Source organism: Phyllobates terribilis, unplaced genomic scaffold, assembly GCF_046119375.1.
Source record: "Phyllobates terribilis strain yellow unplaced genomic scaffold, ASM4611937v1 Scaffold_2__4_contigs__length_985480577, whole genome shotgun sequence".
NCBI lineage: Eukaryota > Metazoa > Chordata > Amphibia > Anura > Dendrobatidae > Phyllobates > Phyllobates terribilis.
The window spans coordinates 113,674,163-113,694,283 of record NW_027362762.1 but is presented as its reverse complement, the minus strand read 5'-3'; the positions used below and the strand labels follow the sequence as shown (position 1 = coordinate 113,694,283).

At 42.1% G+C, this 20,121-nt stretch overlaps 1 protein-coding gene across 8 annotated transcripts in view; it reads right to left on the bottom strand.

Annotated features, from left to right (window-relative positions):
* Window positions 1-20,121, bottom strand: part of FRY (FRY microtubule binding protein) — a 444,805-nt gene that overhangs the window by 54,455 nt on the left and 370,229 nt on the right. For all 8 annotated transcript variants that reach the window (XM_073662506.1, XM_073662507.1, XM_073662508.1 and 5 more), the window contains 9 exons: window positions 18,005-18,087; window positions 17,077-17,227; window positions 14,762-14,865; window positions 12,019-12,204; window positions 10,008-10,206; window positions 6,735-6,856; window positions 6,126-6,313; window positions 5,029-5,123; window positions 989-1,596 (listed from right to left, as the gene is read on the bottom strand). In XM_073662506.1, the coding sequence (XP_073518607.1) occupies window positions 989-1,596; window positions 5,029-5,123; window positions 6,126-6,313; window positions 6,735-6,856; window positions 10,008-10,206; window positions 12,019-12,204; window positions 14,762-14,865; window positions 17,077-17,227; window positions 18,005-18,087 (1,736 nt within the window). The remainder of the gene's footprint in view (window positions 1-988; window positions 1,597-5,028; window positions 5,124-6,125; window positions 6,314-6,734; window positions 6,857-10,007; window positions 10,207-12,018; window positions 12,205-14,761; window positions 14,866-17,076; window positions 17,228-18,004; window positions 18,088-20,121) is intronic.

Genomic DNA, 20,121 nt, shown 5'->3' with positions numbered 1-20,121 from the left:
ATCTGTATATTTCTTCTTAAAAGAGATATCTATCTATATATCCATATATACATATACATTATACACACTGCCTGTGTCCCCCCTTTTTTGGAGGTTTTCTTGCCGTGTCTTTTTTAAATTGCCTATTGTTTTTATATAGCTATCAATAAAAATTATATTTTAATTAGCTAGCTTGAATCCATTTATATTGGACAGCCTCTTTACCTGCTGTTACGGATACAGGTTGTGAAATACACAATAAAAAAAATTATCATTTTACTCAGTAATCAAATCACTGGAAATTATATCGAGCTTATAACATATCTCTAAAATACATAGGGAGGGTAAAATATCTGTTGCCCTTTACATAGAGATTAGATAAAATATGACTGCATAAAGCCACCACTAGGGGGAGCTCACTGCATACATATTTATACAATTTGTATTGAAATCAGTCAGCATGAGCTCCTCTAGTGGTGGCTGCTTGGAGACACAATGACAGCTCCTCTCTCGCCACAGACCCCATAGCACTGTCCTTAATCGATGACACACAACTATACTTATGATACAGTGTTATACACTTCAAATAGGGCAATGGGTGAAAATACTATGCCCTACCTAACCAAAAGGACCTACGCCATTTAGGAGGTGAATTGATATCCAAGCCATAGAGCATTACTTCCCATACTGCAAAAATATATATATTTTTTTAAAGTCTAACGGCACATTTGCAAAAACATTGTGTATACAATGGTAACTGATCTCAGAGTGTGAACAGGGCCTAAATCTGCCCACACAGAGCAAAGTCAGCTCAAGCTGACAATTTCATCGGTATGGGATGATTTGGGTGTATGAGGTTCAGGATCAGGCATGGCGAGTCTCAACATGCCCAATTCTTTGTTCTCAGGACACACGATGCACAGCCCAGCGGCCATGTGTAATTGGGAGCGAATCATCCTGGAGACCAGTTATTGAAGTTGTATTGGTGCCTTGAAAGACATACACTTACCTATGACGTGTGTACAGTCCACCATGGAGACCCGTGAGACAGGCGTGAGCAAACTGAAGAGCTGAAGTGTCAAGTCCGTTGTAGTGAGGGATGTGAACCCTTTAAGAAGTAGTTGCTGCAGCCCGGAGAAGTCTGACCACTTCAGCTGTCCTTGTAGCTTCTCCAGCTTTTCTCGGTTTTCAGACTTGTCCAGCGGCAAATGAGACAAAAGTTTATTCAACAGTCTCAGTGCCATCAAATACTCAAATTCAAAGTCTGACTCCATTAGGGCTATGGCGACCCAGAATATGGTGGCCAACAAGTTAGTAGGGTTGTTTATGTGAGAGGGATCAGTCACATTGTCTTTTAGCGAGGATGAACTCCTAGTTTTAGGAGAGAATCCCTGTTGAGTACAAGCTTGGATCCTGTCCAGTGTGGCACTGCGAGGAGGATCTGAGGACTTGTCCGCAACACCAAACTTCTTAGGAACCGAGAAGCTCCTCTGGTGACGGCTACGTTCCGCCGTGGCCGTGCTTCCACCCACCATCCCAGAATTAACGTTCAGCTGACCAGTACTTTTCCTGTTTGCGGTTAACTTTGTATTGGAAGTCAGATCAGGAGACGATGACCTGTAAATAACATGGACATCACAACCCACTTTTTTTCAACAGGCGATGATCTAATCTTAAACTTTAATCTTAGAAAAACTTTCTAAACATTAAAAGGGGTTTTTCGGTTTCAGAAAACCCCTGTGAACAGATGTAGCACAGACTGCTTTACTCACCCTCCTCAGGTCCATTACTGAGTATCCGCCGCTGTTCCTGGCGTCTACCATTGTCTGCAGCACTGACGTCACACTGACAGTGCTGCAACCGATCAGTGAGCTCAGCGGCTCATGTAGTCTACTATTGAGAGATCCGCTTAGCTCACTTTTTGGCTCATACCAAGAACAGACACCAGGAGCAGCGACGGAGACTCAGTGCTGAACCAGAGAATGTGTAAAGCACCATTTTTTTTTTAAAGAAACTGTGCCTGGAGACAGGGTAATGCTGAAACTGTTAAACCCCATTACTACATTTCCAAATCAGGAAGCCCATCTCATAAGTTTGATAATTGTCAAATATGAATTACATATATTGTTCTTTGCAAGGCAGTTCCCCTCCAGAGGGAAGGACACTTCTAGTGCCACCTAAAGATCCCCATTTCGTAAGTCAATGTTCGACCCATAAAAGTGTCTTGAAATATGAATAAGAATACTGACCAAACCAGATACAAATCTGTAGAAAACTTGCCCCTTGTCATTACAGAGTAGGGTAGTCGCTTGCTGAATCAGATGATCCAACCAAATTGTACCCGACTTTGTACTAAAGAGGAGCAAGAACCCTGAAACAGCTGGGCCTTTCTACTTTTGTCTAATATCTTTGAGACATGTTTCAAGGCTATTTCATGGCTTAGACAGTGACTTATAGGGTAGCTCCAACAGATAGAACTAGGGAGAGTATTTCTTCTGGAAAAGAGCTACTTTGCATACTTTTTTTTTTTTCATTAAAGGGCTATTCCCATATCCAAGATCCTATCCCAATGTGTAGTAGGTGTAATAATAATGTTAGTAAATACCTCCAATTAGAAATGTAGTATAGTTCTTCTGATTCGCTATGTCGCTTACCCCATGTGCAGGGCATTGCAGTAGCTTAGGTATCCATGGTTACATCCACTTCTATAGTGACAGTTGGTTAGCTGTTAGTGGTTGTAACCATGGATATGTACATAACTGCAATGCCCTGCACATGTGGGTAAGTGACATAGCGAATCTGAAGAACTATACTACATTTCTAATTGGAGGTATTTGCTAATATTATTATTATTACACACCTACTACATATTGGGATAGGATCTTGGAGATGGGAATACCTCTTTTAGCATTGCTTGTAAGATTACATCCAGATGTCCATGTTGATAGGTCGTATAGGGACCATAACGCCTACTGAGTTCGGATCACTCGAGCTGGAAATTGCAGTATATACATGGATCGTAACCCTGAAGTCAGAAACCAACCTAAGACTGGATCTCCTCAGTGAAGACAAGAATCCCCTCACGCCCTCATATACATGTTCCTATATGTTGTGTGGGACTATTCGTATTATTAAAACTTATGGATAGATCTTCAACTGTCCTGTCTTCTGGAAACCTAACAATGCCCTGGCAAGCAATACAGATAGGAATGATCGCCTCTGCTACACAAAGAGGAAGCAGAGTAGCACCATCTATACTGATGGCACTTGCTGCATTGATTTGCCATGCAGCATGGTGGCTCAGTGGTTAGCAGCACTGTTGCTTTGCAGCACTGGGGTCCTGGGTTCAAATCCCACCAAGGTCAACATCTGCAAGGAGTTTGTATGTTCTCCCCGTATTTGTGTGGGTTTCCTCCGGGTTCTCTGGTTTCCTCCCACACTCCAAAGACATACTGATAGGGAATGTAGATTGTGAGCCCCAATGGGGACAGTGCCCATAAAATGCCATTGAATTAATGGTGCTATATAGGTGAGTAAAAATAAATAAATACTGAGCTTGCTGCAATCATTTTTTTTTCCCAAATGGGAGTCTATAAGCAACGTATGCAACCATACGTTGCGCCACTACTCTCCACAGGTTGTGTCCAGCATCGCAACTCCGCTCCATTTACGTGAATAAGACTGAGTGCAATATCATACATAACCTGTGAAAAAGTGTAACACTTATTTTTTTGGGGAAAAAAAAACTATGCTTTTCTAATCCTGGACAAACCCTTTGATGTAATCAAAGAGATTAAACCCCCCTCTTTTGATTGAGCTGCAGAATGAGCTTTACATTTGTTAAAGCAAGAAAAACATCATCAAGTAATGCAATGCTCAGCAGCTTATGCATTAAGACTTCTAAACATTATGCTTTAGTATCATCCATTTGCTGGCTGAATCCTGACAAGTGGGTTGGAAACATTAATTAAAAAGCACCGGGGATAGCACATAAGGCACTATCAAAATACAAGATAAGAGGGTTGTGATAATGTATGAAAGCCCCTTCATGTACTCATTTTGTTGTCAAATTTACCATTGTATTATTCCTCTAAACATGAAAAATAGACCAATAATCAGCTGTTATCTCCAAAGGAAGCTGTAGGGGAAATGTAAAAAATGCATGGCTGGGCTGAGTCTGTCAAAGTGAATGACACATTTTGAGGGAGAATAGAGGATATCCCTTTAAATGCGTCACCATCAACACAGATGACCAGTACTGGGAAATAGTGTCAGGCTTACTGTACCTTAGTCAAAAAGCCAAGTCATGTTCTTATTTTAAGATGGCTGGTGGTCCGACCTTTGGAACCCCAATTGATTTGTGAAAGGATCTTATTGCAGTTCTCTGTGTCATCAGGAGCACAGCTTGCACAGAACAGTGAGGGCCGCAGCACTGAATCAGCATGGCAGACAGTTTTTCCACTGAATTGCTGGGGGGAGGGTGGAGCAGGGCTCAGGCCCCCAATGATTGATCATAAAGTAATCTCATATTCTAGAATAGCTGCACTCCTTCAAAGGGAATCTGTCAGCAGGTTTTGGCTACCTCATCTGAGATAAGCATGATGTAGGCAAAGAGAAGCTGAATCCAACGATGTGCCACTTAGATTACTGGGTGCAGCCGTTCTAACACAATCAGAGCTTTTAGATTTAGAATGAAGCAGAGCTGAGGAAGCTAACCCCACCCATAATGTGTATATACAGTGAGGTGCTTATCACAGGAGGGGCGTTGCCAGAATAGTGTAGTTCAGCAATGTTAATCTCTTAGTGATAAATCCTTCACAGTTAATTAACAGCAGCACGTACTCTGACAAGTGACACACCCCTGAATTCTGTGTTTCAGCCTCTATCTCCTGCGGTCTTCAGATTATACAGCAAAAATCTGCTGACAGATTCCCTTTAACAGTAGGTCCATAACCCAGATGGTATATTATGTTCTTACTAAGTACTATACACCATTAATGTAGATTGCATCATGCTCTGGTTGTGTACTTCTAGACCATAACCATATACCTGGACAGCACAGCCAGCAGATCGCTGTTCTTCAGACAGTCGGCTAAGTTATCAACAGCAGCTTCCAAAGTAAGGAGGACCTCCATGACATAGCCCTGCCAGCAAAATACATAAAAAGTAGGTTCTGAGTAAGTGACAGTGTGCTAAAAAGACAATCTAAAATATTAATACAACCAGCAACAATATCAGATTTCTCTGTAATAGAATAGAATATATTGAGCCAAATTCCGAAAATCTAGTGGAAAGGTAAAAATAGGGGGAAGAGGGTGATAGAAAAGATGAAATGGAACGTGCTCAATATTAGTTCCACCTTGCCGACAGATCTCTACCTAGATCAGTAGACTCTGCAAACTTGATGACAGGTTCCACCAAGAGAATCTCCACATGCGGCACTCCAGCTCTTGTGATTTCCCAGCATGTGCTGCCAGCCGCCTGACAACCTGGAGCTGTAGCTTCATATAAGCTGGAGTGCTGCAGGGAGCGGACCCCTGGAATACGCTCCGCACACACATTATTCACTGATGATACCTAATGCCTGGACGCAGCGAAGAGGACTGCTGGAAGCAGCAGCGCTTACATGATGGAATCAGCCCTGTAAGAAGTCACTATTCAGCATTGCCACCTGTTTTATTCCTTAGACAATCCATATTAAAGCACCACTCCAGCAATTTTGTTTATTTCAGCACTGCAGTAGTATTAATCTAATCTGACATCAATATTATACTCACCAGTCGCCGTCTTCTGCTCTTTCCGGCGCCACTCCAGTCCCGCACCGCCATCTTGTGACCGCAACTCCTGGCTGATCATAAGTCAGAGGTAACGGTCACAAGCTCTCAGTAAAAGTCTATGTGACCCTCGTTCTGGCTCTCACAGACTTGAGTTGTGACTTCCGGATCACCCAGCAAATACTAGAGGGATCCAGCAGGTCACAAACTGCAGAAGACCGACCGGGGCGGCGCTGGGAACAGATGAAGACTGCGGCAGTTAAGAATGAGACCAGGGGCACTACAGCGCTGCGATAAAAAAACAACAACAAAAAAAAAAAACACTGGTGTGGTGCTTTAACAATTTGTAGGAAAAATGTAAGATGGACATACCTGTATTTCATCCCCATATTCTCCTATGACCTCGACCAACCTAGAAAGAAGGTCGGATAATGCATGGGCCGAGAGCGGCTGCTTCAAAGCTCGCAGAATCTGGAAAGAGCGACCGGCGTAATGTCTAGAAGAGCTGGCGAGAGCAGTCTGTAGAGCCACTTCACTTAGGTGCTGCTCCAAGTGGAAGCCTAAGGAAGAGCACAAAACAATACAATTTATTAAAAAAAATTGTAAAAGGAAAAACAAAAACCAACTACAAAAAAATGTAACATTGTAAAAATATTTTTTTCTAAAATATTAACTTTTTAGAATTTCAATGTCAGCCCTAGTGGTTTTTCAAAATGTTAATGTATAATACATACATGGTAAGAGACAAATTATTCTACATTGCATACAAGTATTACCGACTACCAGAACAGTTCACTCGCTTTAAAAGCCGAACAGTTTTGGTTTCTATAGTTTGTACTTGCTAAGAATTAGTGGTTTTGAATGGCAGTGAAATTATACCGTGGCCCAGCAGGGGGCAGCGTAGCACCATTTCTAATAAAGTAATGGCCGAACTGAGATCATACCAAATAAATACAAAATAAGAACTGATCAGGAAATTACCAGATTTTGAGTCCTTAAATACAGACACTACATGACGTAGGAAGTTGGTGAGCTGATCTGCACTTCTGGAATTCTGGTTCTTGGGTGTGATATCTTCATGACACCAGAGTGGCCCGAATGCTCTGCAACAATAGATGACCATTTTATAGTATGTAACCCTTTCATGACATGTTTTTTTTTCTTTTTAAGCTTTAAATTTTCCCTTCCCTTTCTTTCAAGAGCCATAACTTTAAAGGAAGCCCATCCCTATAGAAACTACGACCACCACCTTTAATGCCTTTTTTTACAGCAGTCTAGCTGCATATAAGTCCCCAGCCCTGCTGAGGGCAGAGCACAGTACTGTAATGCGCATGCGCCGGCTTCACTTCGGTGTCATCAGCGCTTTTTGGCCTTTCCCGGCACATGCGCATGTTCACACGTCCAGTAGTCCTCCGTTTCAAACTGATCCAGCAGCAATCAATTTTCTTAGCAGGACAAAAATATTGTACAGACAAAAAAAAAAAGACCGATTGCAACTGGATACACCTTTATATTATATTATAAATAAATAGATAGATATATATATATATATATATATATATATATATATATATATATATATATATATATATATATATATATATATATATATATATATATATATATATATATATATATATATCAGTGAAGTCCATGGAAAACAGATCCGTTAAATAGTCATCCATTTTTCTTCCATTTGAAACGGATCCATTTTTTTTTTGCTCACTGGATCTGTTTCAAAACGGGTGATTTCTGGACATGAGAACTAAAGTTGCATTTATGCTGCAAGATAATCATGAGCAAGTGTTATTAAAAGCACTCGTTTCACGATTATCTTGATGTCTAAACAGGCTACCGATGAAATGATCTTTTGTGCAACGCAACAATAAACAAACATCGCTCTCGGCAAATGCATTGTCCTGTGTAAACAGGACACGAGCGGCCGAGAACTATGGCAGCTTATGCATACTGAGCGGATGAGGCATATATACCATGGGGACATACATATACCAGGATGGGGAATATTAGTACAGAATTGGGGGACATTACCCTTATAACAGTGTCAGCAGCAGATCCCCACCCCATAACAGGGCATCATGACTATATTTTTTGCTTCAATTTTTTTTTTTATATCTCCTCCTCTAAAACCTAGGTACGTCTTATAGGCCAAAAATACAGTATATAGCATTGTTTAGCTTGGTGTGCCTGTATAAACAGACATTTAAACGACCATTGGTAGATAAATGTTCACTGATCGGCGGTCGTATTGTGCGTCCGGTTGGTCCATGTGAACAGCCTTAAAGAGACCAGCAGAAACTTTGTCGGGCTCAAAAAACTGATTGCTTCTGGATCCATTTGATAAATCATTGATGTCAATGTGAATGGATCAGTTTTAAACGGCAAAAGTTTTTCTTAAAAGGGGAATTCCCATCTCCAATATCCTATCCCAATGTGTAGTATGTGTAATACGGTAATAATAGTAGCATATACCTCCAATTTGAAATGTAGTATAGTTTTTCTGATTTGCTATGTCTCTTTCCTCATGCACAGGTGACGCGCCCCCTGGGCCGTGTGTGTAGGGGAATACCCGGAGCCGGGTCTCTCTGTGTTGTGCTAGGGGTTTTAGTCTCCGTGGCGGCGACCCGATCCCGTGGCTCAGGGTGGTCAAACCAGTGGCGGATCTGTTTCTTTGGGTTTTAATGTTTAAATGTCCGACTACGCCACCCGTGGATTGCAGTCACTGAGAACCGCCGCTGCGGGGCAGACCGCTGAGGCTGATGTTGTGTGCGCAGCAGAGGGTAGTATAACTCCCCACGGGAGGAGAATAGCCTCAGGGCAGTGAGTGCAGATGGTGGGGGTGATGGTGCGTGGGAGCAACAGTAATGACTCAGAGTCCAGTGATGCAGTCCAGGGTCTTTACTCACAGTTTTACACTCCAAGCCACTTCTGCAGGTAATGGCTGCCCAAGTCGTGCTGTGCTCACCAGGTGAGGGGCTCGGCCAACTCCCAGGTACCTTTGGAATGCTTTTCAGGACCCCCTTCATGTGTCCTTTCTCTGGCCTGTCGTACCCCACAATTGACCACATTTCTGTCCAGCTGCCTCGGGCCTTGGCGGGCAAACGTATGTTCCGTTTCCCTGGGTTCTATATGGTGCCTTCCTAACGGGTGTAGTGAGGGGCCGTGCACGTACAATGCCCCAGCCTCCAGTCACTAGCTGAGGGTAGTTGCTCTCCTCCACTAGATGAGGGATCCGGTTCCCTTTCTTGGCCTGACCCCCCTACTCTGGAAGCGGCGGGCGTGCGGTGGCGGCTGGCCGGTCCGCACCCCTGGGGTCCCTTCACTCCACTCCTGGAGCCTCCTCCGTTCCTCTCCTCTCCTTTCTTCTCCTCCAGGCCTTAAGACTTGGCCTGCCTGCGGAGCAGAGCTCATGCAGAGCCTCTGCTCCTAGCCTCCTTCTCTCTCTGCTCTCTCCCACTTTCTACTCCCTGACTCTAAGATGGTGCCCACCATATATACTCCTCCTTACAGTGCACCCGGGATCTACTCTCCCCACCCACACACTACCGGGTTCCCCCTTTCTAGGTGTTCCCTCCCCCACTCCAGCCAGGGACAGGGACAGTTGTGCTCACTCTTGGGAGCATTGTCACCCTGCCCCCCGGAAATGTGGTGTAGTGCATGTGGGTGTTAGGGTCCTGAGCCACACTCCATCCTTACCTGGAAGTCAGATATCACACCTCTGGGTGAGATGCAATACCTCTGTAGCGACCGAACCCTCGGGGCGCTACACAGGCATTGCAGGACCTTAGGTAACCATGATTACGACCAATAGAAACCAGCTAACTGTCACTATATCAGTGGTCGTAACCATGAATACCCAAGGTCCTGCAATGCTGGACATTGATATAGTGAATCAGAAAAACTATACTACATTTCTAAATAGAGATATTTGCTAATTTTATAATGATTACACCTACTACAAATTGGGATAGGATCTTGGAGATGTAAATAGCCCTTTAATTTTTAAACTGATCCAGTTTTTTTTTTTTTTTTAATCGCTTACTGGATCCATTTTAGACAACCACTGGACATGAGAGCTCTGCCTAATTACTGAGAATATTGCTGAGTGTTAAGTGAGTGTTGTTCATGGCTACACAAACACTGATAATCTCATTTTTCATGAAGCCTGTGTGATAGGTTATCAGCAGCGTATTCAGAAGTTCAGATAAAATAATCTATCCCTTCCAGACGGCTCACCTGGTGGTCAGAAACTCAATTAACTTGTTGGCTTTTTCATCCGTTTCGGCTGATGTGTCAACATCCTCGATCTCTTGGCTGATCTGTGGGATGTTCCCACTGCTTCCTCCAAGGCTGATACTGGAGGAGGTAGAACTAGAACTAAGGCCGGAGTCTGGCACTGGAGAAGACTGGTACTCCCGGAGAAAGTCAAAGCCTCCTGCCAAAGATAATACAGGAATGTAGCATATCTCTCTCGGCAGCACGCACACAGACGTGTCCAAGGGATATTTATTATGTTGCACATTCCACTTTACTCTATGCGCCATAGCTTGCAAATTTCTTTAGCGATGTATAAACATGTTCCCATACACATCGTCCGAATGACTAGTGAGGGCATGGCCACGACTATTGCTTGTGAGGTTACACACAATGGGCATTTGGAGTCATTTGATCCAACAATAGCATTTGGATGATTTTTTTTTTCCGTTTTTAATTTCATTTAAAAGCACCACTCCAGCGGTTTTCTTTATTGCTCGGCTGGAGTGGTGCTTTAAATGAAATTCCCCTGCCCCCTGTCTGATACTCATCTGCCGCCGCCTTCATCGTTTTCCAGCGAAAAGTGACCTGCCGGCTGCTCCAGTATTTCATAGAGTGGCGATAAGGTTACTTTCTTAATACAAGTCTATGAGAACACCGTTCTGACTCTCATAGACTTGCATTGAGAGCGTGTGACGTAGATTCTGACATCAGGCCAGTCAGAAGCTGCTGCTCACAAGATGGCGTCATGAGACCAAAAAACGGTGAAGACGCTGGAGGATGAGTATGTGACTGGGGGTAGAAGGCTTGGATTTAAAGCGCCACTTCAGGCCTGAAAAAACAAACAAACGCTGGAGTGGTGCTTTAAACTGTTGGCTTTTTGCACTATACCATATGATGGCATAGCATCAGGATAGGCCAACACTTATTGATGGATTGGGGTCTCAAGATAAGAACCCCTAAATCTTCAAAATGAGGAATTAGTAGCACAGATTAATGGTCACCATATACATTAAATTATTTATTAGAAATAAGCTAAAGGGTCCTTGGTCCCATGATTAGCACAGATCGTCTGACTCTCACCAATCATAGGGTTATGGAAATGTTCTGTAATACTTTGTTTTTCTTTTTTTAATTCCCCATATGGTTCCAGGGATACAGGACTTTCTATTTGGTGATAACTTTTATGGTCATTACCAAGGAGGTGTGGCTCACAGGATTCTTTGGGGGAAGGGGTGGATGTCTTTCGGCTGCTCTGTATTATTATCCTGTGAGCACCGCCCCATTGTAAAGATTTGCACTAAATAAAAAGGCCCATATCTCTTGAACCGTATAGCGGATTAAAAAACAACAAAAGAAACCGTAAAAAATGAAAATACTCAGGGGAGCAGTGGGAATAAACTGGGAGCAAAAAGTGTCCACTTTTGACCTGGCGACAGGTCCTCTGTAAATTATACCTGTCGCTTCAGGTAACTTTTCAGAATAATGTGTGTACATGAGAAACAACGCTATTTCGGACCATTATAGGAGTTGTTTCTGCATTTTTCGTCTCCACTTTTCAGTGGTGTCGGATGGGTCAACACTAGCAACTATGCTGTCTCCCATACACAGCACACAGAGATGGATTCACTTCTTTCTCTGCAGCACACAGGCAGAAGCAACAGCAACATGTAGGGCTTTGTGCATCAGTACTGAGCTGTGTGGCTGTGATTCCAGCATTGTAGTGAAATATATATGCGAAAAGCTGTAGCACGATCTTGCTGTGTCTGCTTAGTCTCTCACTGTGCCGAGTGCTCCATAGTATTTAATAGGCACTGTGACCTGACTCCTTTCTGTGCGGACAGTCCATTTTGCTTTTACCATCTCTGGCTATGAAGTAAACTATTAATTTTTCAATATTCATAGCATGTAAGACCACACATCGATTTCTGCCCTTTTGAGCAACATTCATTCATCCACATTCATCAATGAGTTTGAGAATATTTGTGATTACCTGTGTATGGGTATTCTGAATGGCAGGATGACTGCACAGTCAATGTTTTGGCCTCATTAATCTCTCGGGCATGTAGAAGAACAGATGCAATGCTTGAGAAATTGCTATTGCAGGACAGCGCAATCAAAAGATGGAGTAGGAGCTTCCTGCTGTGTACAAAGACCTCAGGGCGGTAATGGTCCAGACCTATCAAATACAGGAGGGCATATTAACTTTTACAAGAATCAAACTGTCAGATTTTGAGTTTTACATAGAGCTGAGAGTTCAGAAAGTTAACTTTTAATGGTGGTGTCCTCCAGGGAAATTTTTTTTTTTGGCAAAGGCGCAAGAGTGGTTTAAAAAAATTAATCAGCAGAAAGATTGCCCGCACTCCCGATTCTGCTGCTCACAGGTCCTCCCAGCCGGTCTCTGCTTCCTGCTTCCATCTCAACACACAGAATCCGATGCTCATCCTATTACTGACAGATTCCCAATGCAGCCAGCGATTACTACAGGTATCAAGTGTCATGTCATGCCCAAAGGTTAATGTGAAGCACCTAGACCCCACTGCAAATCTGTAACTGGGCCCTGAGCTACTGTCATTTATAACACTTAGGTTTCCATAGGTGGCAGAGGTGCCTTAGGGATGAAATGGCTACTGCTACTGTCTACTCACCATCAACACCTGCATGAAGTCAACACCCGTATAATTAGCAAGTAATTCCCTATGTACAAATGTGCTTATTTGAACCAATTAATCACATCAGATGTTCTAGAATTAAATTAATTTCAAATATTAATTCAAGAACTTAAGAACGCTCAAGTGCAAATCCATGAGAAAGATTTATCATTTTACCTTACAGTCCAAATTAATGTATTTTTCCCCTTGCTCAGTGAGGCCTAAAATAGTTTGTCAAATTGAATTAAAATGTAATTATTGTACAAAGTTAAGCTTACAATTTAAAGAGAACCTAACACTGGATAAACGCTGCCCAAACCGTGGACAGCATGTGATGTCCGCCAAATATGTCGGACTCTGAAACATTGCAGCGTTTCAGAGAAAAACATACTTTAATAGCCGCTGAGACCACACTAGAGACGAGTCAGACAGGCGGGTCCCCAGCGGCTTCTCCCCGCCCACTCTCAGTGACTGACAGGTGTCTGCATACACAAGCACATAGGCAGACACCTGTCAATCCAGGTCAGTGGGTGGGGAGAAGCCGTTGGGGACCCGCCTGTCTGACTAGTTGACAGCGCGGCTCTGTCCTCGGCGAGTATTAAACTATATTTTTCTATGTAATGCCGCATCATTTCAGAGTCAAACATACCTGGCTGATATAATACAGCCAGTGCCTGATACATGCTGCCCGTGGATTACAATGTACAATCATCTAATGTATGTGCTGATGTTTTAACTCTTCCCTGAAGGTTGATGGCAGGAAAATGGAAGGTTAGGCATATCGTATTTCAACATGCCTGATCCATTTGCTCTCAAAGGAGATAAACCGCTGCCAGATGTGTCTGGTACTAGTGTATCCCCATCTCTCTATTGAGAGCTCATGTATGTTTGGCTGAATTGAGCATGCATGCGTATTAAGTGGGGGTGGGGGGCTGGAAAGAAAAGCTTTTAGCCAATCAAGTGTACAGGCACTTTACGTTTCGGTGAACTCCAGGAATGTTACTAGATGAACAGACATGACAGTCCGTGGGAGCATGGGAATGGTAGTGGAGTTGAACAAGGGCAACAAAAGGTCATTAGATCTGTAGGTCATGAGGATTAATAAACAGACTATTATAACGTACATTAAAGGGACTGCACGGGATCAGAAAAATTACAGGGTTTTTTTCCCCCAAAACATTAAGCCATGGGTTGTGTCTGCGATTGCAGCTCAGCTCATTGACGTAAATTTGGTTGAGAGGCAAAATCCCCCTCTGTGGGCAGGACGTGGTAGGGTTGCTAGAACGAAGTAGTGATATTTTTCTTATATTCTAAAACTGCATCTTCCCGGCTGCCGTCTAAGAATCAGCTTAGTCACCATAAATTGCAGGTTACCTTGTAAGTGGCGGCATATTGCTAGCATGCGCCATCACTTACTGAAGGTTTTATCTCCGAGACCCCCACCAATCCGGAGGATGAAGGGGCTGAAGTAGTCAGTGCAAGTAGAGGTCATAAGTTTGTATGGCCAGTAAAGGATGTGCAGAGCGCTCTCTATGTATCCTGTTCTGGGATGTATTACAAGAGGAGCAGTCGGGATCAGTATAGTAGTAGGGAGAATATGTTTTTTTGGTTTTTGTAAAACCCCTTTAAGTGATGGCATATTCTAGTAATAGGTCATCAGATCATGAAATAATGAAGTGAATACCCCTTTGACTCTTCAAGGGAACCAGTCTGGCATATTATTCTCCAAAATGCTCAGGGGTTTGCAGATGATTGACAGGTTGGATGTACACAGTGAGAGACCTGTCATTCACCTGCAGAAGCACTGGGAAAAGCTAACCGGACTAGTTTCATCTTCGGCTATGGTCCAAGGCCGGAACATGACGGTAGACTCCGGCGTTCCAGAGAATAATATACCAGGCTGCGATTCATGATGCCTACGGTTTGGGTAGCATAAATCTCCTGACCGTTCATTTTAAATTTTGGCCTCAATTTAATAAATATTCACATGAAACAGTTCACCCCAGAGGATAGCCGGCTGCATCAAGAAGGCCCAAGTCAACAACACCCCAAGAAATCATCTCAACACCAAAAAATGGAACTTACCCAAGAAGAGAGCATGGAGCAGCAGAGGAAGGTGAAGGGCCCAGTCTTCTCTCACACTGTGATCCACCACCATTTCTGCCATGAATATCACCGCAATATTACACCTATGCAAAAAAAATAAAAAGAGATTGAACATAGGGCATCTTTTTTAATGACAATGTTTCTTTACAAGACAGATCTTAATAAAGATTTTATTCTTGATCTAAGTATTAATACAATTTCTTAGATGCTCTCGGAAGAGAAGATCTGAAGTTTTCTTGTAGCTTTTATGTAGAACAGACGGTACATGTCTGCATTTTTGTCTCTACGTGTTTTCAACACGAATGGTGAAATTAATGCAAAAAAATGTCAGCACTGATAACAGCGAGCTCACATGGGCAGTCTATGCACATAGCAAAGGTCTACCAAGACCCGCTTATCACACCACTACCATCAGACGTTTCCTGTGTGCTGTTACTTGGGGTCTGAAATCTGAACTCCTGACGTCAGGTCTATTGCAAAACCTGCTCCAGATAAGAGCGAGACCACAACTCACTTCTACTTTCAGCACATGTCCGCCAACAGCGGGCCAATGTCGGAGAATAAAATGATAAGAGGAAAGCGTTAGGTGGTAAATGGGCTTTTTTTCAACCTTTGGTCTGGTGCAGACATTTTTGCCTACTATGGTATTATATATAAGCCCCTATCAGACTATGCCTTTAAAAAGACTTTACATCTCCAGAGATACTTCATCAAGTAAAAGGAGACCAATATATAAAGCCTCTGTAAAATATACAGTACTGGGCAAAAGTTATAGGCACGTGTTGCAAAAATGGTGCAAGGCAAGAATGTTTTCAGCATTAGAAGTGTCAATAGTTTATTTTTATCAATTAATAAAATGCAAAGTGAATGAACAAAAGAGAAATCTAAATCAAATCAATACTTGGTGTGAACGCCCTTTACCTTCAAAGCAGCATCAGTTTCTTCTAGGTACACTTGAACAAAGTCAGGGGTTTTGCAGGATTATAGTCATGTGTATGAGTAACAAATTATACCAAACAAGTGATAATGATCATCATTTTCATATGTAGGCTGAAACACCGTCATTGACAAACAGCTGTGTAGGAGGCTTAAAACTGGGTGAGGAGCAGCCAAACTCTGCTACAAAAAGTGAGGTTGTGGAAGACCGTTTCAGGTCATAGGTCAAAAACCATGACAAGACTGAGAACAGCAACAAGATACAAGGTAGTTATACTACATCAGCAAGGTTTCTCCCAAGCAAAGATTTCAAAGCAGTCTGGGGTTTCAAGAAACGTTGTTCAAGCTCTTTTGAGTAAGCAGCATGAAATGGGCAACGTTGAAGACCATAGACACAGTGGTCAGCTAAGGAAAAGTAGTGCAACAGATGAAAGACAACACATGCTTACTTCTGTAAGAAACTGGAAGATGTCCAGCAGTGCCATCAGCTAAGAATTGGCAACAACAAGCAGAGCACAGCTATACTCATCTACTTTTCAAATAAGTGTGGCCAGAAGAGGTCTTCATGGAAGAATGGTGGCCATAAAGCCATACTTTTGACATGGAAACAAGGTCAAGTGACTCAATTATGCACAAAAATACAAAAACTGGGGTGTAGAAAAATGACAACAGGTTCTCTGGACTGATGAGTCAAAAATGTGAAATATTTTGCTGTAACAGAAAGCAGCTCGTTTGCCAAAGGCATAAAGAGAGGTATAATAATGTGTCTGCAGGCAACAGTGAAGCATGGTGGAGGCTTCTTGCAAGTTTGAGGCTGCATGTCAAGATTTTGGATTTGGTCAAGATTAATGGCACCCTCAATGCTGAGAAATACAAGCAGATGCTTATCCATCATGTAATATTATAAGTTCTGTGGTGCTCGGATAGGATCCTACCCCGTAAATACAAATGTTGAAAGAATCTGGCACTCTTTAATGAATGATAAAGATGATACTCGTGTCGTCCAATGTACAGTGTAATAATGTGATTTTCATCAAACACATACTATTTAGAGGATTAGACAGGGATTGAAACGGCACTGTGTGTATTGCGCCTAGACAATACTTCCAATTTCACATAGTGGATGAGGACACGTATAGGGTCCAACATTTTATTTTTGTAAAAAAAATAAAAATACCATCCTGCGTTATATTTACATGTACAGAATAATGTTTTAGTGTTAATAAGGGCAAACATGTAGATTAAGGAGAATAAATCGTACAAAACCTAAATGAACATCCTTTAGAAGTAAACATTACACTTTTAACAAATCTTTTCCATGATTTCACATAGCTGGCAACAACTAATCTGCTCCTCACCTATGTAGAGGTCCACGCGGGGTAATAGTTTCAGGGAGATAGTCTACGAGTGGCGCCCAACACCCACCATTGCAGGGCATGGGCAGCGGCTGTGGCTGGTTACTCTCCACTATATTTAACATCCAGCTGATGTAAGGAGACACTGGGTCATCTAGAAAAGTTACAAGTTATAGTTACAACAGTCAGGATATAACTAGATGATTATACATTAAAAAAAACAAATGTAGACAGTAAGGCTATGTTCACATGCAGCATTTTTGCAGGCAAAATTTGTTCTCTTAGCAGGAAAAACGCCCGTCTTTTCGACGCGCTTTTGGGTGCGGATTACATGTGTGATTTATCTACAGTACATGCTTAATAAAGTTAGTTTTATTTAGCAAAAACGCAGCGTTCTCCAGAGTGATTCTGTTAGAACTCTCCTGTTAGCTTTTTTTTAGTTTGCTGGTCACATAACCATTTTTGCCTATTTAATCCGGCTCCGCCCTCCTGGTCTTGCTGGACTTCATTGTATTTACTACTCTTGAGCTAGCTTGGTGCTCTGTTGCCGTTCTCTGTTAGTTTTGCTAGGTCTTCTGACCTCTATGCTTTTTGTTGTGTGTTTGTCTTTGACTGCTACTATTTCTGCTAGGAGGTGTCCAACTTATCCCAGTCCCTAGTTCTTGTAGGGATCCCTCCCTCACATCTATAGGTCTTCGTACAGACTAGCCGAGGACTTTAGCGGGTCTGATCGCAGGATCAGGTTCCCCGTTACATCGTAGGGATCTAGTTTAGTTCTATTGTAGGGACAGTTCTCCTGTCTTTCCTTAGTGCTTGTAGCAGATCATAACAGATTCATCTAGTATACATTGATGGCATATTCTAAAAAAAAGGCCAAACGCCAACAGCAGCAAACTAAAAAAAAAAACAAATGCAAAAAAGTTGTACTTACTTTTATCATCATCATAGGATCCTCCAGAGCTGTTGCTGTATCTGGACTCCAGCCTTGTATGAGCTCTAATGACATTCCCAAACCTAAAGAAAACAAAATAAGAAAATCACAGGAGACTGAACCAGAAAAGATAAACTATTAACTAGCAATTGGAGTCAGAGGTTCAGGACTTTAAACTGAAGATGCAGGTTGAAAAAGGAAGATCCAGCTCCAACAAGGTGAAATTAAAAATATCTCTTTATTGGAAAAATCCATTAAAACATGGGCAATTGTTCAAACCAATTCATTTAGTCAAAGTGGAGGAAAAAGGTGCCAATGAAAAAAAAAAAACTGAACCCGTTTTGAGCACCCTGTGTGCTCTTAAGCTCAGTTTGACAACTGAAGATGGCCCTGCTCAGGGCTTACAGACGCTTAACCCAAAGAAAATCACACAGGATTTAATATTTATGCAATTGTTTCTAATACAAGATAAAGTTTTGTCTTCCACTCAAAAAGTTTGGAAAACTTCCATTGGTTATATTCTATTCTCAATGTATAGGCACCGTCCCTTACCATTGTAATCAATGGGAGTTACAGAAACTACCAATGCTATTATAGGTGTCTTCCCCGAGGAGCGGAATCTGTTATTAGGGGGAACCAGCTCCATATTAAGGTCTGTGGATTTAGAATGGGAGGTCATAAAAGCTCCTGTGTAGTGTAATGGGTAGGTGTCCCGATACTTTTATCTATAGAGTGTATATACAGTATGTGTATATAACATATCAGCCATCAGATCTTATTACGATTCAGTGCCAGATGAGATCTGTTTATATGAATAATCTGCTGTTCAGCTTTTCCAATGTGATAAGAAACTATAATATTTATACAGAAATATTTCCGAGCAAAAAATGTATTCTGTGAGCCTTAGTGAATGCTACCATTTATGGTTCGGATGAGAAACACGAACGATAAAGATCCCATTACATAAACGGTTTCCAGGATGTAATTTGTAATTATAATTACAAACACAAACATTGCTTGGAAAAATATATATACACCGCTAATTTTCCTGTGATTAGTCAGAGTTTATGCAACAGAACATATCTACAAAATCACTCGAGAGGATTTCCAGGAGCTAAAAGTTAATGGTCTTTCCACAAAATAGTCAATCAACATTTAGCTGACTGAGGTCCGAGCCTCCAGATGAAGGAACCATGGTGATTATCGTCTTCTTCATTGTTTATAGGGGCACAGTGCCATAAGTTAGGGTGTGGCCCTGCCTGGTACTGCAGCTTAGTCTCCACTTCAAAAAAGTACCAGGCACTGCGGCCCGTGTGGACCACACAATGTACTGGAGTATAAAAGGGACGGCAGAGCCTGCTAGACCGCCATGGACCCCAACATGTAAAAACGAATATCCTGTTGGTGAATGTGCCAGTAATGGTTGTGCGGTTTCCCAAATTTGCTAAGTACGTGTGGCATCTGGACGAAGGAAAGGGGGTGCAGCACTGTAATTATTATGGAATAGGAGTATGCACATATGGAGTTTTTTGGAGGTTGTCGAAAAGGATAAGTTTTCCAGTGGAAACCGCTCCAGGAAATGCTCCTCTGGGGAGCTTCTGGAAGTTTTTAGTTTCCTGAAAAGTTTTTGGAATGTTTGGCTTTGTGCACACAGACTCTTTTTTGCAGTGTTTTCAGAGCAGAACCTTCAGGATTTGAAGAGCTGAGTTTCTGAGTAGAATTTGAAGATTTTCCGCTCAGTTTCTGCTTCAAAACCTCCTAAAAAAACCGTAAACACCTTTGTAGGGTTTTTTCCCTGAAGTTTTCTTTGCAGCCTTTCAATTGGAGCTGATTTCATTAGGAGCCACTTCAATCAAATGTTATGCACTTTTTTTTCCCTCCATGTGTTTTTTTTGTTTTGTCTTTTTCAGACTTGAAGCAGGAAAAAAATTCTCAAAACACTGAACTGGTTTTACAATCGGAATGAATCGGAAGACTTTCAGTAGTTTTCTGGTGAGTTTTTTTATTATAACAGACATTGCAAGGACCCAACTCTGTTTGAAAATGTTTAAAAAGGTTTTTGGGCACTTTTTGAAGCAGACTCGCTCCAAAAAAACTCAGTCTTCATGCATCTTTGT